This window comes from Coturnix japonica, unplaced genomic scaffold (assembly GCF_054131305.1).
Source record: "Coturnix japonica strain WE unplaced genomic scaffold, WE-NBRP24 Scf124, whole genome shotgun sequence".
NCBI lineage: Eukaryota > Metazoa > Chordata > Aves > Galliformes > Phasianidae > Coturnix > Coturnix japonica.
In genome coordinates this window covers 68,006-95,259 of record NW_028189027.1, presented here as the reverse complement: position 1 = coordinate 95,259, position 27,254 = coordinate 68,006, and the positions used below count along the sequence as shown (strand labels likewise).

At 59.9% G+C, this 27,254-nt stretch overlaps 1 protein-coding gene across 1 annotated transcript; it reads left to right on the top strand.

The window, feature by feature from the left end:
- The first annotated feature begins 363 nt into the window (after window positions 1–363).
- RCE1 (Ras converting CAAX endopeptidase 1) lies at window positions 364–25,970 on the top strand. The gene is made up of 11 exons (XM_085535481.1): window positions 364–556; window positions 1,861–1,995; window positions 4,552–4,673; window positions 6,988–7,098; window positions 8,744–8,843; window positions 12,048–12,258; window positions 14,259–14,361; window positions 20,405–20,488; window positions 22,510–22,588; window positions 23,643–23,810; window positions 25,846–25,970. Exons 1-11 carry the CDS (start codon window positions 436–438, stop codon window positions 25,968–25,970), a joined length of 1,359 nt encoding a protein of 452 aa, XP_085391607.1. The 5' UTR covers window positions 364–435.
- Window positions 25,971–27,254: the final 1,284 nt, after the last annotated feature.

Genomic DNA, 27,254 nt, shown 5'->3' with positions numbered 1-27,254 from the left:
GGGGTTTATGGGGGGATATGGGGTCTATGGGCCCACCTATGGGGGCTATAGGGGGGCTATGGGGTCTATGGGGCACCCATGGGTGCTATGGGGGGATATGGGGTCTATGGGGGACTATGGGGTCTATGGGGGCACCCATGGGTTCTATGGGGGGATATGGGGTCTATGGGGGCACCCATGGGGTCTATGGGGGGATATGGGGTCTATGGGGGCACCCATGGGGGCTATGGGGGGGTCTATGGGGGGATATGGGGTCTATGGGGGGCTATGGGGTCTATGGGGCACCCATGGGTTCTATGGGGGGATATGGGGTCTATGGGGGGATATGGGGTCTATGGGGCTCACCCATGGGGTCTATGGGGGGCTATGGGGTCTATGGGGCCCACCCATGGGTGCTGCGTTCCTTAACATCCCTACATCTATTGGTTCGATCCTATGGGGCTGCCCCCCAAGTGGGGCAGCGATGGCGGCTGCTGGGGGGACCCCGAATGGATGGCGGAGTGGGGGCGGTTCGGGTGGAGAGTCCAACCCAGCCCCACAAGTGTGGGGGGGGAAGGTAATGGGGGGATATGGGGGCACCCATGGGTGCTATGGGGGGATATGGGGTCTATGGGGTCCACCTATGGGGTCTATGGGGGGATATGGGGTCTATGGGGCTCACCTATGGGGTCTATGGGGGGATATGGGGTCTATGGGGCCCAGCCATGGGGTCTATGGGGGGATGTGGGGTCTATGGGGCCACCCATGGGTGCTATGGGGGGATATGGGGTCTATGGGGGGATATGGGGTCTATGGGGCTCACCTATGGGGTCTATGGGAGGATATGGGGTCTATGGGGCTCACCTATGGGGTCTATGGGGCCCACCTATGGGGTCTATGGGGGGATATGGGGTCTATGGGGGGATATGGGGTCTATGGGGCTCACCTATGGGGTCTATGGGGCCCACCAATGGGGTCTATGGGGGGATATGGGGTCTATGGGGGGATATGGGGTCTATGGGGCCCACCTATGGGGTCTATGGGGGGATATGGGGTCTATGGGGCCCACCCGTGGGGTCTATGGGGGGATATGGGGTCTATGGGGGGATATGGGGTCTATGAGGCTCACCTATGGGGTCTGTGGGGCCCACCCATGGGTGCTATGGGGTGATATGGGGTCTATGAGGCTCACCTATGGGGTCTATGGGGGGATATGGGGTCTATGGGGCTCACCTATGGGGTCTATGGGGGGATATGGGGTCTATGGGGCCCACCCATGGGTGCTATGGGGGGATATGGGGTCTATGGGGCCCACCCATGGGGTCTATGGGGGGATATGGGGTCTATGGGGCCCACCTATGGGGTCTATGGGGGGATATGGGGTCTATGGGGCTCACCTATGGGGTCTATGGGGGGATATGGGGTCTATGGGGCCCACCTATGGGGTCTATGGGGGGATATGGGGTCTATGGGGGGATATGGGGTCTATGGGGCTCACCTATCGGGTCTATGGGGGGATATGGGGTCTATGGGGGGATAAGTGGTCTATGAGGCTCACCTATGGGTTCTATGGGGGGATATGGGGTCTATGGGGCCGACCTATGGGGTCTATGGGGCCACCAATGGGGTCTATGGGGGGATGTGGGTCAATGCATCCCACCCATGGATTCTATGGGGGGATATGGGTTCTATGGGGCGATATGGGGTCTATGGGGCCCACCCATGGGTTCTATGGGGGGATATGGGGTCTATGGGGCGATATGGGGTCTATGGGGCCCACCTATGGGGTCTATGGGGGGATATGGGGTCTATGGGGCCCACCCATGGGTTCTATGGGGCGATATGGGGTCTATGGGTCCCACACCCTTCCCTGCCCCACAGATGTGCCCCCCCCCGACGCCCTGTTCACATTGACCCCAATGTGGGACCCCCCCGTGGGGCAGCACAGCCGCCCCCAGCGGCTCCTGCTCTTCATGTTCCTACAGCACCGGGACCCCTTCCAGCCCCACAACCACGGTAATGGGGTGGGGGGGGTCTATGGGGGCACCCATGGCTGCTATATGGGGTCTATGGGGAGATATGGGGTCTATGGGGGGACCCATGGCTGCTATATGGGGATATGGGGAGATATGGGGTCTATGGGGGGACCCATGGCTGCTATATGGGGATATGGGGAGATATGGGGTCTATGGGGGCACCCATGGCTGCTATATGGGGATATGGGGAGATATGGGGTCTATGGGGAGATATGGGGTCAATGGGGCCCACCTATGGGGTCTATGGGGCCCACCCATGGGTGCTATGGGGGGATATGGGGTCTATGGGGCCCACCTATGGGGTCTATGGGGGGATATGGGGTGTATGGGGCCCAGCCATGGGGTCTATGGGGGCACCCATGGGGGCTATGGGGGGATATGGGGTCTATGGGGAGATATGGGGTCTATGGGGCCCACCTATGGATACTATGGGGATATATGGGGTCTATGGGGAGATATGGGGTCAATGGGGGGATATGGGGTCAATGGGGCCCAGCCATGGGTGCTATGGGGGAATATGGGGTCTATGGGGCCCACCTATGGATACTATGGGGGTATATGGGGTCTATGGGGAGATATGGGGTCAATGGGGAGATATGGGGTCTATGGGGCCCACCTATGGATACTATGGGGGTATATGGGGTCTATGGGGAGATATGGGGTCTATGGAGGGATATGGGGTCTATGGGGCCCATCAATGGGGGCTATGGGGGGCTATGGGGTCTATGGGGGGATATGGGGTCTATGGGGACACCCATGGGGGCTATGGGGGGATATGGGGTCTATGGGGCCCAGCCATGTGGTCTATGGGGGGCTATGGGGTCTATGGGGGGATATGGGGTCTATGGGGACACCCATGGGGGCTATGGGGGGATATGGGGTCTATGGGGCCCAGCCATGGGGTCTTTGGGGGCACCCATGGGTGCTATGGGGGGATATGGGGTCTATGGGGAGATATGGGGTCTATGGGGCCCACCTATGGATACTATGGGGGTATATGGGGTCTATGGGGAGATATGGGGTCTATGGGGGGATATGGGGTCAATGGGGCCCATCAATGGGTGCTATGGGGGGCTATGGGGTCTATGGGGGGCTATGGGGTCTATGGGGGGCTATGGGGTCTATGGGGGGATATGGGGTCTATGGGGCCCACCTATGGATACTATGGGGGTATATGGGGTCTATGGGGACATATGGGGTCTATGGGGGGCTATGGGGTCTATGGGGGGATATGGGGTCTATGGGGGGCTATGGGGTCTATGGGGGGCTATGGGGTCTATGGGGCCCATCAATGGGTGCTATGGGGGGATATGGGGCCTATGGGGCCCACCCATGGGTGCTATGGGGGGATATGGGGTCTATGGGGCCCACCCATGGAGTCTATGGGGGGATATGGGGTCTATAGGGGTCTATGGGGTCTATGGGGGGATATGGGGTCTATGGGGCCCATCAGTGGGGGCTATGGGGGGATATGGGGTCTATGGGGCCCAGCCATGGGGGCTATGAGGGGATATGGGGTCTATGGGGCCCATCAATGGGTGCTATGGGGGGATATGGGGCCTATGGGGCCCACCCATGGGGTCTATGGGGGGCTATGGGGTCTATGGGGGGATATGGGGTCTATGGGGGGATATGGGGTCTATGGGGCCCACCTATGGATACTATGGGGGGATATGGGGTCTATGGGGCCGATCAATGGGGGCTATGGGGGGATATGGGGTCAATGGGGCCCAGCCATGGGTGCTATGGGGGGATATGGGGTCTATGGGGCCCACCCATGGGGTCTATGGGGGGCTATGGGGTCTATGGGGGGATATGGGGTCAATGGGGCCCACCCATGGGTGCTATGGGGGGATATGGGGCCTATGGGGCCCACCCATGGGGTCTATGGGGGGCTATGGGGTCTATGGGGGGATATGGGGTCTATGACACCCATGGGGGCTATGGGGGGATATGGGGCCTATGGGGACACCCATGGGGGCTATGGGGGGCTATGGGGTCTATGGGGGGATATGGGGTCAATGGGGGGATATGGGGTCAATGGGGCCTAGCCATGGGGGCTATGGGGGGATATGGGGTCTATGGGGCCCAGCCATGGGTGCTATGGGGGGATATGGGGTCTATGGGGCCCACCCATGGAGTCTATGGGGGGATATGGGGTCTATGGGGGTCTATGGGGTCTATGGGGGGATATGGGGTCTATGGGGCCCATCAATGGGTTATATGGGGGGATATGGGGTCTATGGGGGGATATGGGGTCTATGGGGCCCATCAATGGGGTCTATGGGGCCCATCAATGGGGTCTATGGGGGGATATGGGGTCTATGGGGCCCAGCCATGGGTTATATGGGGGGATATGGGGCTGGAGGACTTAGGGTTAGGGGTTATGGGGCTGTTTTTGGGGTTGGTTTTGTGGTTTTTGGGGTCTTTTTGTGGTTTTTGGGGTCATTTTCGGGGTCTTTTTGTGGTTTTGGGGCCGTTTTTGGGTCAATTTCTGTGGTTTTTGGGTCCATTTCTCATTTATCCCCTCTCCCAGGTTCCCGGCAGCTGGTTCTGACCCATTTGGAGCCAACATTGAGCTGCAGCCGATCCCTGTTGGGCCGGGCAGTGAAAGACCTGCTGCACCCACTGCTGGATGGGGTGACAAGGAGGAATAGGGTGACCCCATAGGGACACATAGAGACCCCATAGATACCCCATAGGGACCCATAGGGACCCATAGGGATCCATAGGAGCCCATAGAGACACACAGGGACCTGCTGCACCCACTGCTGGATGGGGTGACAAGGAGGAATAGGGTGACCCCATAGAGACCCCATAGAGACCCATAGGGACCCATTGAGATCCATAGAGATCCATAGAGACCCATTGAGACCCCATAGAGACCCATAGGGATCCATAGGAGCCCATAGGGACACACAGAGACCTGCTGCACCCACTGCTGGATGGGGGTGACAAGGAGGAATAGGGTGACCCCATAGAGACCCCATAGGGACCCATAGAGACCCATAGAGACCCATAGAGACCCCATAGAGACACATAGACCTCATAGAGACCCACTGAGATCCATTGAGACCCATAGAGACCCATAGATACCCATAGAGACCCATTGAGATCCATTGAGACCCCATAGAGACCCATAGAGACCCCATAGAGACCCATTGAGATCCATTGAGACCCCATAGAGACCCATAGAGACCCATAGAGATCCATAGTACCCCATAGGGACACACAGAGACCTGCTGTACCCACTGCTGGATGGGGTGACAAGGAGGAATAGGGTGACCCATAGAGACCCCATACATACCCCATAGGGACCCATAGAGATCCATAGAGACCCATTGAGACCCATTGAGATCCATAGGCACCCATAGAAACCCATAGAGACCCATTGAGACCCATAGGCACCCATAGAGACCCATAGGGATCCATAGGAGCCCATAGGGACACACAGGGACCTGCTGCACCCGCTGCTGGATGGGGTGACAAGGAGGAATAGGGTGACCCCATAGAGACCCCATAGGGACCCATAGATACCCCATAGGGACCCATAGGGACCCCATAGAGACCCATAGAGACCCATAGGGATCCATAGGAGCCCATAGAGACACACAGAGACCCATAGAGACCCATTGAGACCCCATAGGGACCCCATAAATACCCCATAGGGACCCATAGGGACCCCATAGGGACCCATAGAGATCCATAGAGATCCATAGAGACCCATAGAGACCCCATAGAGACCCATTGAGACCCCATAGAGACCCATAGAGACCCATAGAGATCCATAGGAGCCCATAGAGACCCATAGAGACCCCATAGGGACACATAGACCTCATAGAGACCCACTGAGATCCATTGAGACCCATAGAGACCCCATAGAGACCCCATTGAGACCCATTGAGACCCATTGAGACCCCATTGAGACCCATAGGCACCCATAGAGACCCATAGGGATCCATAGGAGCCCATAGAGACCCCATAGAGACCCATAGGGATCCATAGGAGCCCACAGAGACCCTATAGATCCCCACAGAGCCCCATAGGCACCCATAGAGACCCACAGGGTTCCATAGAGCCCCATAGGCACCCATAGAGACCCGTAGGGATCCTAGGAGCCCATAGAGACCCTATAGAGCCCCATAGGCACCCATAGAGACCCATAGGGATTTATAGGAGCCCATAGACACCCCATAGAGCCCCATAGGCACCCATAGAGCCCCATAGGGATTCATAGGAGCCCATAGACACCCCATAGAGCCACATAGTGACCCACAGACCCCCTATATCCCCCTATATCCCCCTATATCCCCCCTATATCCCCCTATATCCCCCCTATATCCCCCTATATCCCCCCTATATCCCCCCATATCCCCGCTATATCCCCTATATCCCCCCTATATCCCCCTATATCCCCCCTATATCCCCCTATATCCCCCCTATATCCCCCTATATCCCCCTATATCCCCCCTATATCCCCCTATATCCCCCCATATCCCCCTATATCCCCCCTATATCCCCCTATATCCCCCTATATCCCCCTATATCCCCCCTATATCCCCCTATATCCCCCTATATCCCTCTATATCCCCCTATATCCCCCCTATATCCCCCTATATCCCCTCTATATCCCCCCTATATCCCCCCTATACCCCCCTATACCCCCCTATATCCCCATTATCCCCCTATATCCCCCCTATACCCCCCTATATCCCCCCTATATCCCCCTATACCCCCCTATATCCCCCTATACCCCCCTATATCCCCCCTATATCCCCCTATATCCCCCCATATCCCCCTATATCCCCCCTATATCCCCCTATATCCCCCCTATATCCCCCTATATCCCCCTATATCCCCCTATACCCCCCCTATATCCCCCTATATCCCCCCATATCCCCCTATATCCCCCTATATCCCCCTATATCCCCCCATATCCCCCCATATCCCCCTATATCCCCCTATATCCCAGGCTCAGCTCCGTGTCTCTCAGTCGGTCCCGGTGGCGGTGGCCGCTCTCACCGCCGTGGTGACCTCCAGCAGCAGCGCCCCCTTCAGGCAGCGCTGTATGCAGGCCATGCAGGTGAGACCCCCCCCCAAAATGAAGCCCCCCCAACCCCCCCCAAAAAGCCCCCCCAACCCCCATAGTGACCCTTCCCCCCTCCATACAGCTGCCTCCATGCCATACAGGTGCCCCCCCCCCCGAGACCCCATTGCAATGCCCCCCCTCCCAATACCCCATAGCGATCCCCATAACGACCCTGCATCCCCCCATACGCCCCCCCCCATAACAACCCCCCCCATGACGACCCTGACCCCCCCCCATAACGACCCCCACCCCTCCATAAAGACCCTGCCCCCCCCATAATGACGCCCCACCCCATAACGACCCCCACCCCCCCATAACGACCCCAACCCCCCCCATAATGGCCCTGCATCCCCCCATAACGACCCCCCCATGACGACCCTGACCCCCCCCAACCCCATAACGACCCCCAACCACCCATAACGACCCCCAGCCCCCATAACGACCCTGCCCCCCCCCATAATGGCCCTGCATCCCCCCATACGACCCCCCCATACCGACCCCCAACCCCCCATAATGGCCCTGCATCCCCCCCATACGACCCCCCCATGACGACCCTGTCCCCCCCATAAAGACCCTGCCCCCCCCATAACTACCCCGACCCCCCCATAACGACCCCCAGCCCCCCCATAACGACCCAACCCCCATAACGACCCAACCCCCCCCATAATGGCCCTGCATCCCCCCATACGACCCCCCCTTAACGACCCCCAACCCCATAATGGCCCCCACCCCCATAACGACCCCCCCCCCATAACGACCCCCAGCCCCCCATAATGGCCCTGCATCCCCCCCATAATGGCCCTGCATCCCCCCATACAGCCCCCCTATAACGACCCCCAGCCCCCATAAAGACCCTGACCCCCCATAACGACCCTGCCTCCCCAATTCCCCCCCCATAACGACCCCCAGCCCCCCATAACCACCCTGCCCCCCCCATAACGACCCCCAGCCCCCCATAACGACCCTGCCCCCCCCATACACCCCCCAGCCCCCCATAAAGACCCTGTCCCCCCCCATAACGACCCAACCCCCCCCATAATGGCCCTGCATCCCCCCCATACGACCCCCACCCCCATAACGACCCCCAGCCCCCCATAACGACCCTGCCCCCCCCCATACACCCCCCAGCCCCCCATAAAGACCCTGACCCCCCCATAACGACCCCCAGCCCCCCATAAAGACCCTGCCCCCCCCCCATAACGACCCCCAGCCCCCCATAAAGACCCTGCCCCCCCCATAACGACCCCCAGCCCCCCATAAAGACCCTGACCCCCCCATAACGACCCCCAGCCCCCCATAAAGACCCTGCCCCCCCCATAACGACCCCCAGCCCCCCATAAAGACCCTGACCCCCCCATAACGACCCCCAGCCCCCCATAAAGACCCTGCCCCCCCCATAACGCCCCCCCCATGACGACCCTGACCCCCCCCACCCCCATAACGACCCCCAGCCCCCCATAAAGACCCTGCCCCCCCCCCATAACGACACCCACCCCCCCATAAAGACCCTGCCCCCCCCATAACGACCCCAGCCCCCCAAAAAGACCCTGCCCCCCCCATAACGACCCCCAGCCTCCCATAAAGACCTCGACCCCCCCAATAATGACGCCCCCCCCCCCCCCATACCGCCCCCTCCCAGGTTCCGGACACCCCCTCCCTGTCGGTGCTGACCCACAGGACCCTCAGTGCTGTGACCCAATGGCGCCGGTTGCGCTGCCCCTCCTGCGCCCCCCCCCACGGTGAGTCGGACCCCCCCAATCCCAACCCCCCCCAGTCAGCCCCACACATCTATGGGGTGAGAGACCCCCCCATTAACCTCCATTGACCCCCCTTATCACACCATTGTATCACAATGCCCCCCTTCTCACCTCATTGCCCCCCATTATACCCCCCATTGCCCCCCATTATCCCCCCCATTTCACCCCATTGCCCCCCTTCCTACCCCATACCCCCCATTATACCCCCCATTGCCCCCCATTGCCCCCCATTTCCACCCCATTGCCCCCCATTATCCCCCCATCTCCCCCCTTCTCACCCCATTGCCCCCCATTATTCCACTACTGCCCCCCATTGCCCCCCCATTGCCCCCCATTATCCCCCCATTGCCCCCCTATCACCCCCTTCTCACCCCATTGCCCCCATTATCCCCCCCATTGCCCCCCTTATCACACCATTGCCCCCCATTACCCCCCCATCTCCCCCCATTACCCCCCATTACCCCCATTGCCCCCCATTATCCCCCCATTGCCCCCTTCTCACCCCATTGCCCCCCCTATATCCCCCCATCTCCCCCCTTCTCACCCCATTACCCCCCATTATCCCCCCATTATACCCCCCCCATCTCCCCCCATACCCCCCATTATCCCCCCATTACCTCCCATTGCCCCCCATTATCCCCCCCATCTCCCCCCTTCTCACCCCATTGCCCCCCCCCCCCCCATAGGATGAGGACACCCAACACGAAGACGCCGCCCCCCAACGCCCCCCCAGTGCCCCCCAACCCCCACCCCATTGATTCCAGCCCCACAATTGCCCCCAATTGCCCCCAGTTCACCCCAGTTCACCCCAGTTCACCCCCCCCACTGCCGAGTTCTCTCTCCCCACATCTCCCCTCATTTACATATTAGCATCTCATTATCATAGCCCCACCCACTTCTCTATAGGCACCAATCAGATTCCATCCCTTCTGTAGCCACGCCCCTTTGTCCGTAGCCACGCCCACCTACCTGGCCTGCAATCCCACCCTCGGAGAGCCCCCCCACCCAAACCCTATAGGACCCCCATAGGACCCCATACACACCCCAAAACCCCATAGGACCCCCATAGAACCCCAAAACCCCATAGGACCCCCATAGGACCCCAAAGACCCCCCCAGATCCCATAGGACCCCCATAGGACCCCGTAGACCTCCCTAAACCCCATAGGACCCCATAGACCCCCCAGATCCCATAGGACCCCATATGACCCCCATAGAACCACTCCCAAACCCCATAGGCCCCCCAGTATAACCCCATAGACACCCCCCATAGGACCCCCATAGGACCCCATAGACCCCGTCCAAACCCCATAGGACCCCATAGACCCCCAAAACCTCATAGGAACCCCATAGGACCTCATAGACACCCCAAAACCTCATAGGACCCCCAAAGGACCCCCATAGGACCCCAAAGACCCCCCCAAAACCCCATAGGACCCCCATAGAACCTCATAGACCCCCCAAAAGCCCACAAGACCACCATAGACCCCCCCAGACCCCATAGGACCCCATGGGACCCCAAAGACCCCCACCAAAGACCCCCCCAAACCCCATAGGACCCCTATAGGACCCCATAGACCCCCATAGTACCCCATTGACTCCCATAGGACCCCATAGACCCCCCCAAACCCCATAGACCACCCCCACAAAACCCCATAGGACCTCATAGACTCCCAGAAACCCCATAGCCCCGCCCCCTTTCCCTCCAAGGCCACGCCCCCTTTCCATCCCAGGCCACGCCCCCTTCCCCTTTAGCCCCGCCCCCATTCCACACAGACCCATTCATCTCTCAGGTTCCGCCCACTTTCTCTTTAGCCCCGCCCACTTTCCTCCCAAGCACCGCCCCCTTCTTTTTAGCCCCGCCCCCATAGGACCCCATAGGACCCCAAAGACCCTCCCAAACTCCATAGAACCCCATAGACCCCCATAGAACCCCATAGACCCTCCCCCAAAACCCATAGGATCCCATAGGCTCCCCACAAAACCCCATAGAACCCCCATAGGACCCCATAGATTCCCTCAAACCCCATAGGACCCCCATAGAACCCGATAGACCACCCCCAAACCCCATAGGACCCTCCCCCAACCCCACAGGACACCATAGATCCCCCCAAACCCCATAGGACCCCCATAGGACCCCATAGACCACCCCCAAACCCCATAGGAACCCCCCCCCCAACCCCACAGAACACCATAGATCCCCTCAAACCCCGTAGGACCCCCATAGGACCCCCATAGGACCCCATAAACCTCCCCCAAACCCTATAGGACCCCATAGACCCCCACCAAGGCCCCGCCCCCTCCTTTTAGCCCCGCCCCTTTCCCTTTAGCCACGCCCACTTTCCTCCCAAAGCCCAGCCCCCTTCCTTTCAGCTCCACCCCCCTCTCAGGCCACGCCCACTTCCCCTTTAGCCCCGCCCCCTTTCCAACACCCCAATTTCCCTTTAGCCACGCCCATTCACTCCAAAGCCACGCCCACTTCTTTAGCCCCGCCCCCTCTCAGGTCCCGCCCGCTTCATCTCCCAGGCCACGCCCCCTCCCCTTAGCCACGCCCCTTTCCCGTTAGCCACGCCCACTTTCCCTCTCAAATCCAGATGCTCCCATTTAGCCCCGCCCACTTTCCTCCTAAAGCCCCGCCTCCTTCTTTTAGCTCCGCCCCCTCCCAGGCCACGCCTACTTCCCCTTTAGCCACGCCCCCTTTCAATCTAACATCATTTCCCTTTAGCCACGCCCACTTCCCCGAAGCCACGCCCACTTCTTTTAGCTCCGCCCCTCAAGCCCCGCCCTCTTCCCCACCCAGGCCACGCCCTCTTTCCATTTAGCCCCACCCCTTCCCTTTAGCCCCGCCCACTTTCCAGGCCACGCCCCTTTCCATTCTACGCATATTTCCCTTTAGCCCCGCCCACTTTTTCTTTAGCCACGCCCCTTTCCCTTTAGCCCCACCCCCTTTTCTAGGCCACGCTCATTTCCCGGCTAGGCACATTTCCCTTTAGCCCCGCCCACTTTCCCTTTAGCCACGCCCTTTTCCCTTTAGCCCCGCCCCCTTTTCTAGGCCACGCCCACTTCCATTCTAGGCACATTTCCATTTAGCCCCGCCCACTTTCCCTTTAGCCCCGCCCCCTTTAATAGCCAGTATTTCCCTTTAGCCCCGCCCACTTTCCGTTTAGCCACGCCCCCTTCCCTTTAGCCCCGCCCCCCGGCGCCATGTTGGTGTCGGCGGGCTGGTCGTGGGCCTCCCCGGGGGTCGTTGAGGATCCTGGGGGGGGTCCCGGTCCCGGTCCCGGTGCCGGGGGGGTCCCGGATGGATCCGGTCAATGTGTGGCCGCCATGTTGTTGTGTGGGGCCTTGGCCTGTGGATACGTGGGGAGCCTGTACGTGTGGGGCAGCCCGCTGCCCAGGTAAGGGGGCGGGGTTTATGGGGGTCTTATGGGGGTCTATGGGGGTCTATGGGGGTCCTATGGGGTTTGGGAGGGTCTGTGGGGTTCTATGGGGGTTCTATGAGGGTCTATGGGGTTCTATGGGGGTCCTATGGGGTTTGGGAGGGTCCTGTGGGGTTCTATGGGGGTTCTATGAGGGTCTATGGGGTCCTATGGGGGTTCTATGGGGTTTGGGAGGGTCTATGGGGTCCAATGGGGGTCCTATGGGGTTCTATGAGGGTTCTATGGGGTCCTATGGGGGTTCTATGGGGTTTGAGGGGGTCTGTGGGGTCCAATGGGGGTCCTATGGGGTTCTATGAGGGTTCTATGGGGGTCCTATGGGGGTTCTATGGGGTTTGGGGGGATCTATGGGGTACTACGGGGTTTTGGGGGGGTCTGTGGGATCCTATGGGGTTTGAAGGGGGGCTATGGGGTTCTATGGGGTATGGGTGGGGGGGTCTTTGGGGTCCTATGGGGGTCTGTGGGGTCCTATGGGGGTCCTATGGGGTTTGGGAGGGTCTATGAGGTTCTATGGGGTCCTATGGGGGTCTGTGGGGTCTTATGAGGTTCTATGGGGTTCTATGGGGTTTGAGGGGGTCTATGGGGTCCTATGGGGGTTCTATGGGGTTTGGGGGAATCTGTGGGGTTCTATAGGGGTCCTATGGGGTTTGGGGGAGGTCTGTGGGGTCCTATGGGGTTTCCGGGTGGTCTATGGGGTCCTATGGGGTTTGGGGGGATCTATGGGTTCCTATGGGGGTCCTGTGGGGTTTGGGGGGGGGATATGGGGTATGGGGGGGGGGGTCTATGGGGTTCCATGGGGTCCTATGTGGGTTCTATGGGGTTTGGGGGGGTCCTATGGGGATCTATGGGGTCCTATGGGGGTCCTGTGGGGTTCTATGGGGTTCCTATGGGGTTTGGGAGGGACTATGGGGTCCTATGGGGGTCTGTTGGGCCCTATGGGGGTCCTATGGGGTTTGGGAGGGTCTATGGGGTCCAATGGGGGTCCTATGGGGTTCTATGAGGGTTCTATGGGGGTTCTATGGGGTTTGGGGGGATCTATGGGGTACTACGGGGTTTTGGGGGGGTCTGTGGGATCCTATGGGGTTTGAAGGGGGGCTATGGGGTTCTATGGGGTATGGGTGGGGGGGTCTTTGGGGTCCTATGGGGGTCTGTGGGGTCCTATGGGGGTCCTATGGGGTTTGGGAGGGTCTATGGGGTTCTATGGGGTTCTATGGTGTTTGCGGGAATCTATGGGGTCCTATGGGCGTTCTATGGGGTTTGGGGTGTCTATGGGGTCCTATGGGGGTCTGTGGGGTCCTATGGGGGTCCTATGGGGTTTGGGAGGGTCTATGGGGTTCTATGGGGCCCTATGAGGGTCCCTATGGGGGTCCTATGGGGGTTCTATGGGGTTTGGGAGGGTCTATGGGGTCCTATGGGGGTCCTATGGGGTTTGGGGGAGGTCTGTGGGGTCCTATGGAGGTCCTATGGGGTTTGGGGGAATCTATGGGGCCCTATGGGGTTCTATGGGGGTCCTATGGGGTTTGGGGTGGGTCTTTGGGGTCCTATGGGGGTTTCTATGGCGTTTGGGGTGGGTGGGTCTGTGGGGTCCTATGGGGGTTCTATGGGGTTCTATGGGGTTTTAGGGGGTCTGTGGGGTTCTATGGGGTTTGAAGGGGGGCTATGAAGTTCTATGGGGTATGGGGGGGTCTGTGGGGTATGGGGGGGGTCTGTGGGGGCCTATGGGGGTCTTTGGGGTTTCGGGGTGGTCTGTGGGGTTCTATGGGGTCCTATGGGGGTCTAATGGGGTTCTATGGGGGTCCTATGGGGTTTGGGGGGGTCTATGGGATACTATGGGGTTTGGGAGGGTTCTCTGGGTCTCTACGGGGTTTAGTTGAATTCTATGGGGCTTGTGGGTTCTCTGGGGCCGGGGGTCTCACAATGGGGTCTTTATGGGGTCTCCCCCCCCCCCCCCCCATATTTAGGGACCACCCCACAGTGATCAAGCGACGTTTCACCAGCGTCCTGGTGGTATCGGGGCTGTCCCCGGCCTCCGTGTGGGTCTGGAAGGAGCTGACGGGCATCAGGGTGAGAGCTGGGGGTCTCCACCCCACACTTATGGGGCAGGATGTTCCGCCGACCCCATTGATCATCCTCATTTTACCCTATAGAGCGACACCCCCCTCCCCGTTCTATTGGGGTTGAGGTTGGAGGGGCTGCTGCCTATGGGGGGTCTGTGGGGTCCTATGGGGTTTGGGGGGGTCTCTGGGGTTTTATGGGGGTCCTATGGGGTTTGGGTGGGGTCTATGGGGTCCTATGGGATTTGGGGGGGGGTCTATGGGGTCCTATGGGGTTTGGGGGGGGTCTATGGTGTCCTATGGGGCTATATGGTGTTTGGGGGGGAGGGGGGGGGGTCTATGGGGTTTTATGGGGGTCCTATGGGGCTTGTGGGGGGCCTGTGGGGTCCTATGGGGGTCCTATGGGGTTTGGAGGGGGGTCTATGGGGTCCTATGGGGGTCCTATGGGGTTTGGACGGGGTGTATGGGGTCCTATGGGGTTTTGGGGCTCCTATGGGGTCCTATGGGGTTTGGGGGAGGTCTATGGGGTCCTATGGGGGTCCTATGGGACTTTGGGGGGGGTCTGTGGGGTCCTATGGGGCTATATGGGGTTTGGTGGGGGGTCACACTTATGGGGCAGGATGTTCCGCCGACCCCATTAATCATCCTCGTTTTACCCTATAGAGCGACACCCCCCTCCCCGTTCTATTGGGGTTGAGGTTGGAGGGGCTGCTGCCTATGGGGGGTCTATGGGGTCCTATGGGGTTTGGGGGGTCTATGGGGTTTTATGGGGGTCCTATGGGGCTTGGGTGGGGTCTATGGGGTCCTATGGGATTTGGGGGGGGGTCTATGGGGTCCTATGGGGTTTGGGGGGGTCTCTGGGGTTTTATGGGGGTCCTATGGGGTTTGGGGGGGGTCTATAGGGTCCTATGGGGTTTGGGGGAGGGGTCTATGGGGTCCTATGGGGTTTGGGGGGGGTCTATGGGGTTCTATGGGGCTATATGGTGTTTGGGGGGGGGGTCTATGGGGTTTTATGGGGGTCCTATGGGGTTTGGGGGGGTCTAGGGGTCCTATGGGGGACCTATGGGGTTTGGGGGGTGGTCTATGGGGTCCTATGGGGGTCCTATGGGGAGTTTGGGGGAGGTCTATGGGGTCCTATGGGGCTATGTGGGGTTAGGGGGGGGGGGTTCACACTTATGGGGCAGGATGTTCTGCTGACCACATTGATCACCCTCGTTTCACCCTATAGAGCAACACCCCCCTCCCCGTTCTATTGGGGTTGAGGTTGGAGGGGCTGCTGCCTATGGGGGTCCTATGGGGTTTGGGGGGGGGTCTATAGGGTCCTATGGGGTTTGGGGGGGTCTATGGGGTTTTATGGGGGTCCTATGGGGTTTGGGGGGGGTCTATGGGGTCCTATGGGGTTTTGGGGGGTCTTTGAGGTTCTGTGGGGTTTGGGGGGGGGTCTATGGGGTCCTATGGGGCTATGTGGTGTTTGGGGGGGGGGGGGGGGGTAATTGGGTTTTTATGGGGATCCTTGGGGGCGTCCTGTGGGGTCCTATGGGGTTTGGGGGGGGTCTAGGGGTCCTATGGGGGTCCTATGGGGTTTGGGGGAGGTCTATGGGGTCCTATGGGGCTATATGGTGTTTGGGGGGGGGTCTATGGGTTCCTATGGGGCTATATGGGGTTTGGGGGGGGGGGGGGGTTCACACTTATGGGGCAGGATGTTCCGCTGACCCCATTGATCATCCTCATTTTACCCTATAGAGCGACACCCCCCTCCCCGTTCTATTGGGGTTGAGGTTGGAGGGGCTGCTGCCTATGGGGGTCCTATGGGGTTTGGGGGGGGGGTCTAGGGGTCCTATGGGGGTCCTATGGGGTTTGGGGGGGGGTCTATGGGGTCTGTGGGGTTTTATGGGGGTCCTATGGGGCTTGGGTGGGGTCTATGGGGTCCTATGGGATTTGGGGGGGGGTCTATGGGGTCCTATGGGGCTATATGGGGTTTGGGGGGGGGTCATACTTATGGGGCAGGATGTTCTGCTGACCCCATTAATCATCCTCATTTTACCCTATAGAGCGACACCCCCCTCCCCGTTCTATTGGGGTTGAGGTTGGAGGGGCTGCTGCCTATGGGGGGTCTATGGGGTCCTATGGGGTTTGGGGGGGTCTCTGGGGTTTTATGGGGGTCCTATGGGGTTTGGGGGGGGGTCTATGGAGTCCTATGTGGGTCCTATGGGGTTTGGGGGGGGGGGGTCCTATGGGGTTTGGGGGGGGGTCTATGGGGTCCTATGGGGTTTGGGGGGGGGGTCTATTGGGTTTTATGGGGGTCCTGTGGGGTTTGGGGGGGGTCTATGGAGTCCTATGGGGCTCCTATGGGGTTTGGGGGGGGGTCTATGGGGTCCTATGGGGTTTGGGGGGGTCCTATGGGGTTTGAGGGGGGTCTATGGGGTCCAATGGGGGTCCTATGGGGTTTGGGGGGTGGTCTGTGGGGTCCTATGGGGGTCCTATGGGGTTTGGGGGGTATTTGGGGTCCTGTGGGGCTATGTGGGGTTTGGTGGGGGGTCACACTTATGGGGCAGGATGTTCCGCTGACCCCATTAATCATCCTCATTTTACCCTATAGAGCGACACCCCCCTCCCCGTTCTATTGGGGTTGAGGTTGGAGGGGCTGCTGCCTATGGGGGGGTCTATGGGGTCCTATGGGGTTTGGGGGGGTCTCTGGGGTTTTATGGGGGTCCTATGGGGTTTGGGGGGGGTCTATGGAGTCCTATGGGGGTCCTATGGGGTTTGGGGGGGAGGTCTATGGGGTCCTATGGGGTTTGGGGGGGGTCTATGGGGTCCTATGGGGTTTGGGGGGGTCTCTGGGGTTTTATGGGGGTCCTATGGGGTTTGGGGAGGGGTCTATGGAGTCCTATGGGGGTCCTATGGGGTTTGGGGGGGGGTCTATGGGGTCCTATGGGGTTTGGGGGGGGTCTATGGGGTCCTATGGAGTTTGGGGGGGGGTCTATTGGGTTTTATGGGGGTCCTGTGGGGTTTGGGGGGGGTCTATGGAGTCCTATGGGGGTCCTATGGGGTTTGGGGGGGGGTCTGTGGGGTCCTATGGGGTTTGGGGGGGGGTCTGTGGGGTCCTATGGGGTTTGGGGGGGGGTCTATGGGGTCCTATGGGGTTTGGGGGGGGGTCTGTGGGGTCCTATGGGGTTTGGGGGGGTCCTATGGGGGTCCTATGGGGTTTGGGGGCTCTATGGGGTCTTATGAGGCTATATGGGGTTTGGGGGCGGGGTCCATGGGGTCCTATGGGGTTTGAGGGGGGTCTATGGGGTCCTATGGGGGTCCTATGGGGTTTGGGGGTATTTGGGGTCCTGTGGGGCTATATGGGGTTTGGTGGGGGATTCACACTTATGGGGCAGGATGTTCCGCCGACCCCATTAATCATCCTCATTTTACCCTATAGAGCGACACCCCCTCCCCGTTCTATTGGGGTTGAGGTTGGAGGGGCTGCTGCCTATGGGGGGTCTATGGGGTTTGTGGGGGGGTCTATAGGGTCCTATGGTGTTTGGGGGGGTCTATGGGGTTTTATGGGAGTCCTATGGGGTTTGGGGAGGGGTCTAGGGGTCCTATGGGGGTCCTATGGGGTTTGGGGGGGGGGTCTATGGGGTCTGTGGGGTTTTATGGGGGTCCTATGGGGCTTGGGTGGGGTCTATGGGGTCCTATGGGATTTGGGGGGGGGGTCTATGGGGTCCTATGGGGCTATATGGGGTTTGGGGGGGGGTCATACTTATGGGGCAGGATGTTCTGCTGACCCCATTAATCATCCTCATTTTACCCTATAGAGCGACACCCCCCTCCCCGTTCTATTGGGGTTGAGGTTGGAGGGGCTGCTGCCTATGGGGGGTCTATGGGGTCCTATGGGGTTTGGGGGGGTCTCTGGGGTTTTATGGGGGTCCTATGGGGTTTGGGGGGGGGTCTATGGAGTCCTATGTGGGTCCTATGGGGTTTGGGGGGGGGGTCCTATGGGGTTTGGGGGGGGGTCTATGGGGTCCTATGGGGTTTGGGGGGGGGTCTATTGGGTTTTATGGGGGTCCTGTGGGGTTTGGGGGGGGTCTATGGAGTCCTATGGGGCTCCTATGGGGTTTGGGGGGGGGTCTATGGGGTCCTATGGGGTTTGGGGGGGTCCTATGGGGGTCCTATGGGGTTTGGGGGCTCTATGGGGTCTTATGAGGCTATATGGGGTTTGGGGGAGGGGTCTATGGGGTTTTATGGGGGTCCTATGGGGCTTGTGGGGGGCCTGTGGGGTCCTATGGGGGTCCTATGGGGTTTGGGGGGGGGTCTAGGGGTCCTATGGGGGTCCTGTGGGGTTTGGACGGGGTCTATGGGGTCCTATGGGGTTTTGGGGGTCCTATGGGGTCCTATGGGGTTTGGGGGAGGTCTATGGGGTCCTATGGGGGTCCTATGGGAGTTTGGGGGGGGTCTATGGGGTCCTATGGGGCTATGTGGGGTTTGGGGGGGGGGGTTCACACTTATGGGGCAGGATGTTCCGCCGACCCCATTAATCACCCTCGTTTCACCCTATAGAGCGACACCCCCCTCCCCGTTCTATTGGGGTTGAGGTTGGAGGGGCTGCTGCCTATGGGGGGTCTATGGGGTCCTATGGGGTTTGGGGGGGGGGGGTCTATGGAGTCCTATGGGGTTTGGGGGGGTCTATGGGGTCCTATGGGGTTTGGGGGGGTCTCTGGGGTTTTATGGGGGTCCTATGGGGTTTGGGGGGGGGTCTATGGAGTCCTATGTGGGTCCTATGGGGTTTGGGGGGGGGGGTCCTATGGGGTTTGGGGGGGGTCTATGGGGTCCTATGGGGTTTGGGGGGGGGTCTATTGGGTTTATGGGGGTCCTGTGGGGTTTGGGGGGGGTCTATGGAGTCCTATGGGGCTCCTATGGGGTTTGGGGGGGGGTCTATGGGCTCCTATGGGGTTTGGGGGGGGGTCTATGGGGTCCTATGGGGTTGGGGGGGGTCTATTGGGTTTTATGGGGTCCTGTGGGGTTTGGGGGGGGTCTGTGGGGTCCTATGGGGTTTGGGGGGGTCCTATGGGGGTCCTATGGGGTTTGGGGGCTCTATGGGGTCTTATGAGGCTATATGGGGTTTGGGGGAGGGGTCTATGGGGTCCTATGGGGTTTTATGGGGGTCCTATGGGGTTTGAGGGGGGTCTATGGGGTCCTATGGGGGTCCTATGGGGTTTGGGGGGTGGTCTATGGGGTCCTATGGGGTTTGGGGGGGTCCTATGGGGTTTGAGGGGGGTCTATGGGGTCCTATGGGGGTCCTATGGGAGTTTGGGGGGGGTCTATGGGGTCCTATGGGGCTATATGGGGTTGTGGGGGGGTCACACTTATGGGGCAGGATGTTCTGCCGACCCCATTAATCATCCTCATTTTACCCTATAGAGCGACACCCCCCTCCCCGTTCTATTGGGGTTGAGGTTGAGGTTGGAGGGGCTGCTGCCTATGGGGGTCCTATGGGGTTTGGGGAGGGGTCTATGGGGTCTGTGGGGTTTTATGGGGGTCCTATGGGGTTTGGGGGGGGTCTATGGTGTCCTATGGGGCTATATGGTGTTTGGGGGGGGGGGTGGGTCTATGGGGTTTTATGGGGGTCCTATGGGGCTTGTGGGGGGCCTGTGGGGTCCTATGGGGGTCCTATGGGGTTTGGGGGGGGTCTATGGTGTCCTATGGGGCTATATGGTGTTTGGGGGGGGGGGGGGGGAGGTCTATGGGGTTTTATGGGGGTCCTATGGGGCTTGTGGGGGGCCTGTGGGGTCCTATGGGGGTCCTATGGGGTTTGGGGGGGGGTCTAGGGGTCCTATGGGGGTCCTGTGGGGTTTGGACGGGGTCTATGGGGTCCTATGGGGTTTTGGGGGTCCTATGGGGTCCTATGGGGTTTGGGGGAGGTCTATGGGGTCCTATGGGGGTCCTATGGGGTTTTGGGGTGTATTTGGGGTCCTATGGGGCTATATGGGGTTTGGGGGGGGGGTCACACTTATGGGGCAGGATGTTCCGCCGACCCCATTAATCATCCTCATTTCACCCTATAGAGCGACACCCCCCTCCCCGTTCTATTGGGGTTGAGGTTGGAGGGGCTGCTGCCCGCCACGCTGCTGCCGCTGCTGCTCACCATGGTGACGTGTGGGGCGGGGATGTGGGGCTGCCCCATAGCGCTGCCCCTATAGGGGTTTGGGGGGCAAATAGTGGGGTCTATGGGGTCCTATAGGGGTCTGTGGGGTCCTATGGGGGTTTGGGGGGGAGATAGGGGGGTCTATGGGGTCCAAAAGGGGTCTGTGGGGTCCTATGGGGGTTTGGGGGGGGTATAGGGGGGTCTGTGGGGTCCTATAGGGGTTTGTGGGGTCCTATGGGGGTTTGGGGGGGAGATAGGGGGGTCTATGGGGTCCTATAGGGGTCTGTGGGGTCCTATGGGGGTTTGGGGGGGTATGGGGGGGTCTGTGGGGTCCTATAGGGGTCTGTGGGGTCCTATGGGGGTCTGGGGGGGATGGGGGGGGTCTATGGGGCCTATAGGGGTCTGTGGGGTCCTATGGGGGTCTGGGGGGGGATGGGGGGGTCTATGGGGGCCTATAGGGGTCTGTGGGGTCTTACGGGGTTTGGGGGGGGATAGGGGAGGTCTATGGGGGCCTATGGGGGTTTGGGGGGGTATAGGGGGGTCTATGGGGTACTATGGGGGCTTTGGGGGGCAAATAGCGGGGTCTATGGGGTTCTATAGGGGTCTGTGGGGTCCTATGGGGGTTTGGGGGGGGTAGGGGGGGTCTATGGGGTCCAAAAGGGGTCTGTGGGGTCCTATGGGGGTTTGGGGGGGTATGGGGGGGTCTATGGGGGCCTATAGGGGTCTGTGGGGTCCTATGGGGGTTTGGGGGGGTATGGGGGGGGTCTATGGGGTACTATGGGGGCTTTGGGGGGCAAATAGCGGGGGTCTATGGGGTTCTATAGGGGTCTGTGGGGTCCTATGGGGGTTTGGGGGGGGTAGGGGGGGTCTATGGGGTCCAAAAGGGGTCTGTGGGGTCCTATGGGGGTTTGGGGGGGTATGGGGGGGTCTATGGGGGCCTATAGGGGTCTGTGGGGTCCTATGGGGGTTTGGGGGGGTATGGGGGGGGTCTATGGGGTACTATGGGGGCTTTGTGGGGGCAAATAGCGGGGTCTATGGGGTTCTATAGGGGTCTGTGGGGTCCTATGGGGGTTTGGGGGGGGTAGGGGGGGTCTATGGGGTCCAAAAGGGGTCTGTGGGGTCCTATGGGGGTTTGGGGGGGTATGGGGGGGTCTATGGGGGCCTATAGGGGTCTGTGGGGTCCTATGGGGGTCTGAGGGGGGGTTAGTGGGGGTCTATGGGGACCTATAGGAGTCTGTGGGGTCTTACGGGGTTTGGGGGGGGGTAGGGGGGTCTATGGGGGAATAGCGGGGTCTATGGGGTCCTATGGGGGTCTGTGGGGTTCTATGGGGGTCTGGGGGGGAATAGGGGTGTCTATGGGGGCCTATAGGGGTCTGTGGGGTTTTATGGGGTTTGGGGGGGGGATAGGGGGATCTATGGGGGTCTGTGGGGTCCTGTAGGGGTTTGGGGGGGATAGGGGGGGTCCTATGGAGGTCTGTGGGGTCCTATAGGGGTTTGGGGGGTCTATGGTGTCCTATAGGTCTCTGTGGGGTCCTATGGGGGTCTATGGGGTCTTATGTGGTTTGGGTGGGGGATAGGGGGGTCTATAGGGTTTGTGGGGGGGGCTGGGAGGTTCCTATGAGGGTCAATGGGGTCCTATAGAGTCCTATAGGGTTTGGGGGGGGTCTATGGGGTCCTATGGGGTTTGGGGTGGTCTATGGGGTCCTATGGGGGTTTGGGAGGGGATAGGAGGATCTATGGGGTCCTATAGGGGTCTGTGGGGTTCTGTAGGGGTTTGGGGTGGGGGATAGGGGGGTCTTATGGGAGTCTGTGGGGTCCTATGGGGGCTTGGGAGGGGATAGGGGGGTCTGTGGGGTCCTATGGGGTTTGGGGTGGTCTATGGGGTCCTATGGGGGTTTGGGAGGGGATAGGGGGGTCTATGGGGTCCTATGGGGGTTTGGGAGGGGATAGGGGTCTCTATGGGGTCCTATGGGGTCCTATGGGGTCCTATGGGGTTCTATAGGGTTCTAACCCTAAATCCCCCAGGTGCTGTTTTTGGGGCCGCTGATGCAGCTGTGCATGGACTGCCCATGGAGATGCGTGGAGGGGCTGCGGGGGGCGCTGGGTAAGGGGGGGGGGGGTATCTGTGGGGCTCAACCCCCCTGAGCCCCCCATCCCCCTCCCCTTTCCGATATATCCCCCCCTCTCCTTACTCCACTCCCCCCCCATCCTCCCCCATATCCCCCATTACCCCCCCTCCATATCCCACCCCCCATATACCCCCATATCCCCCCATAATCACCCCTTACTCCCATATACCCCCATATACCCCCTATATCCCCCCCATATACCCCCTATATCCCCCCCATATAACCCCATATCCCCCCATATCCCCCCCATATACCCCCCATATCCCCCCATATCCCCCCCATATCCCCCCCATATCCCCCCCATATCCCCCCATATACCCCTATATCCCCCCCATATCCCCCCATATCCCCCTTTACCCCCATATACCCCCATATACCCCCATATCCCCCCCATATCCCTCCCATATCCCCCCATATCCCCCCATATCCCCCCATATCCCCCCATATACCCCCCATATACCCCCATATCCCCCCCATATCCCCCCATATACCCCCTATATCCCCCCCATATACCCCCTATATCCCCCCCATATCCCCCCATATCCCCCCATATACCCCACCATATACTCCTATATCCCCCCCTTATCCCCCCCATACCCCCCCATATCCCCCCATATCCCCCCATATAACCCCATATCCCCCCATATAACCCCATATCCCCCATATCCCCCCATATAACCCCATATCCCCCCATATAACCCCATATACCCCCATATCCCCCCTATATCCCCCCCATATCCCCCCCATATCCCCCCCATATCCCCCATATCCCCCCATATCCCCCCATATACCCCCATATCCCCCCCATATCCCCCCCATATCCCCCCATATACCCCCTATATCCCCCCATATCCCCCCATATAACCCCATATCCCCCCCATATACCCCCTATACCCCCCTATACCCCCCATATACCCCCCATATCCCCCCATATACCCCCCATATACCCCCCATATACCCCCATATCCCCCCATATACCCCCGTATCCCCCCATATACCCCCATATAACCCCATATCCCCCCATTTCAGCCCCCCGCCGCATGCTGTCTGTGTTATGGGACGTTCGTTGGCTCCGTAACCACGTTGTGGCCCCGTTATCCGAGGAGCTGGTGTTTAGGGCCTGCATGCTGCCCGTATTGCTGCCCTGTGCTGGGCCCCAATACGCCGTTATGGCCTGCCCTGTGTTCTTTGGAGTCGGTATGGAGGGATATAGGGGGTTATAGGGGTCTATATGGGGGGTTATGGGGGGATATAGGGGGTTATGGGGGGATATAGGGGGTTATGGGGGGGTATGGGGGGTTATAAGGGGGGTATGGGGGTTATAAGGGGGATATAGGGGGATATGGGGGGTTTTAAGGGGGTAGGGGGGTTATAGGGGGTTATTAGGGGGGTATAGGGGTTTATAGGGGGGTATGGGGGGTCATAGGGGGGTATGAGGGGGTTATATGGGGGGTATGGGGGGATATAGGGTGTTATGGATGGTTATAGGTGGTTATTAGGGGGTATAGGGGGTTATAGGGGGATATGAGGGGGTATGGGGTGGTCATAAGGGGGTATGGGGGGTTATAAGGGGGGTATGGGGGGATATAGGGTGCTATGGGGGGTTATAGGTAGTTAGTAGGGGGGTATAGGGGGTTATAGGGGGATATGAGGGGGTATGGGGGGGTCATAGGGGGGTATGGGGGGTTATGAGGGGGGTATGGGGAGTTATAAGGGGCGTATGGGGGTTATAAAGGGGGTTTTGGGGGTTATATGGAATATGGGGGTTATACGGGGGGATATAGGGGGGGTCATGGGGGGTTATAGGGGCCTATGGGGGGTAATGAGGGGATTATATGGGGTATGTGGGTGATAAAGGGGGATATGGGGGTTATATGGGGGGTTATGGGGGGATATAGGGGGTTATGGGGATTACAAGGGGGGTTATGGGGGGGGATATAGGGGGTTATAAGGGGGGTTATGGGGGGTATGGGGGTTATAGGGGGGTTATAAGGGGGGTATGGGGGGGTTATAGGGGGTATGAGGGGGTTATATGGGGGGTATGGGGGATATAGGGTGTATGGGGGGTTATAGGTGGTTATTAGGGGGGTATAGGGGGTTATAGGGGGATATGAGGGGGTATGGGGAGGTCATAGGGGAGTATGGGGGGTTATAAGGGGGCTATGGGGAGTTATAAGGGGCGTATGGGGGTATAAAGGGGGTTTTGGGGGGTTATATGGAATATGGGGGTTAAAAGGGGGGATATAGGGGGGTCATGGGGGGTATAGGGGCCTATGGGGGGTAATGAGGGGGTATATGGGGTATGTGGGTGATAAAGGGGGATATGGGGGTTATGGGGGGATATAGGGGTGTTATATGGGGTGGTATTGGGGTTATATGGGGTGGTATTGGGGTTATATGGGGGGTTATGAGGGGTTATGAGGGGTTATGGGGCCTATAAAGGGGGATATGGGGGTGTTATGGGGGGTTATAAGGGGGCTTATGGGGGTTATAAGGGGTATATGAGGGGGTTATAGGGGGTATGGGGGGGTTACAGGGGGTTATTAGGGGGGTATGGGGGGTTATAGGGGGATATGAGGGGGTTATGGTGGGATATAGGGGGTTATGGGGGGATATGAGGGGGTATGGGGGTATATAGGGGGTTATAAGGGGGTATGGGGGTTATAAGGGGGTTATGGGGGGATATGAGGGGGTTATGGGGGTATATAGGGGGTTATAAGGGGGGTATGGGGGTTATAAGGGGGTTATGGTGGGATATAGGGGGTTATAAGGGGTTATGGAGGTTATAAGGGGGATTATAGGGGTCTATAAGGGGTTATGGGGGGCTATTAGAGGGGTGTGGGGTTATAAAGGGGGATATGGGGTGTTATAGGGGACTATAGGGGGGTTATAGGGGGGTGTGGGGGGTTATGGGGGGATATAGGGGGTTATAAGGGGGGTAGGAGGTTATAAAGGGGATAATGGGGGGATATGGGGGTATGGGGGTAATAAGGGGGATATAGGGGGGTTATAAGGGGATATGGGGGGGTTATAAGGGGTTGTGGGGGGGATATGGGGAGTATTAGGGGGGTATGGGGGCTATAGGGGGGTTATAGGGGGGTATGGGGGTTATAGGGGGGTTATAGGGGGGTATGGGGGTTATAGGGGCTATATGGGGGGTATGGGGGTTATAGGGGGGTTATAGGGGCTATATGGGGGGTTATGTGACTTTGTGCCCCCCCCCCATTATCAGCCCATTTCCATCACGTCATCGAGCAGCTGCGGTTCAGACAGAGCTCGGTGGGCAGCATCTTCATGGCGGCAGGTGGGGGAGAAATGGGGGGGGAATGGGGGGGAATGGGGGGGAATGGGGGGTGATGGGGGTGAATGGGGGGGACTGGCGGATGAATGGGGGGGGAGTGGGAGGCATTGGGGGGCACTGGAGGGTGAACTGGGGGTAGTGGGAAGGACTAGGGGCAACTGGGGGGTGAATGGGGGCAACTGGGGGGCACTGGGAGGGACTTGGAGGTGAATGGGGGGCACTGGGGGGGAATGGGGTGGTGAATGGGGGGTGAATAGGGAGGACTGGGGGCAACTGGGGGGGGAATGGGGGGGAATGGGGGGAACTGGGAGGGAATGGGGTGGTGAATGGGGGCAACTGGGGGGGAATGGGGGGGGTGAGGGGAATGGGGGGGACTGGGGGGGACTGGGGGGTGAATGGGGGCAACTGGGGGGTGAATGGGGGGGAATGGGGGGTGAATGGGGGCAACTGGGAAGGACTTGGGGGACTGGGGGGTGAATGGGGGATAAATGGGGGGGACTGGGGGGTGAATGGGGGCAACTGAGGGTGACTGGGAGGGATTGGAGAGTGAATGGGGGGGGTACTGGGGGGACTGAAAGGCATTGGGGGGGAATGGGAGGGACTGGGGGGTGAATAGGGGGATACTGGGGGCAACTGGGGGGCACTGTGGGGAGAATAGGGGGGACTGGGGGGTGAATGGGGGCTATTGGGTGGGACTGGGGGCAACTGGGGGGCACTGGGAGGGACTGGGGGGTGAATGGGGGGAGTGGGGAGGGAATGGGGGCAACTGGGGGGTGAAAAGGGGCAACTGGGGGGTAAATGGGGGGTAAATGGGGGCTACAGGGAGGGACTGGGGGTGAATGGGGGTGAATGGGGGGTGAATGGGGGCAACTGGGGGGACTGGAAGGGACTGGGGGGTGAATGGGAGCAACTGGGGGGTGAATGGGGGGGAATGGGGGGGAGTGGGAGGCATTGGGGGGCACTGGAGGGTGAACTGGGGGTACTGGGAAGGACTAGGGGGGGAATGGGGGTGAATGGGGAGCATTGAGGGGTGAATGGGGGCAACTGGGGGGTAAATGGGGGCAACTGGGGGGTGAATGGGGGCAACTGGGGGGTAACTGGGGGGTTAATGGGGGGTGAATGGGGGGCAACTGGGGGGCAAATGGGGGCAACTGGGGGGCACTGGGAGGGACTTGGGGGTGAATGGGGGGTGAATGGGGGGCAACTGGGGGGGAATGGGGGGGAATAGGAGGGACTGGGGTGGTGAATGGGGGGTGAATGGGGGGGACTGGGGGCAACTGGGGTGTGAAAAGGGGCAACTGGGGGGGACTGGGGGGTGAATGGGGTGAATGGAGGCAACT

Coding starts and splice junctions, on each gene's coding strand:
- RCE1 (XM_085535481.1), top strand. CDS start 436: ATGGGGCTGCCCCCCAAGTGGGGCAGCGATGGCGGCTGCTGGGGGGAC. Junction 8,844..12,047: donor CTCCTGCGCCCCCCCCCACG/GTGAGTCGGACC, acceptor CCTTCCCTTTAG/CCCCGCCCCCCGGCGCCATG. Junction 20,489..22,509: donor TGCCGCTGCTGCTCACCATG/GTGACGTGTGGG, acceptor TAAATCCCCCAG/GTGCTGTTTTTGGGGCCGCT.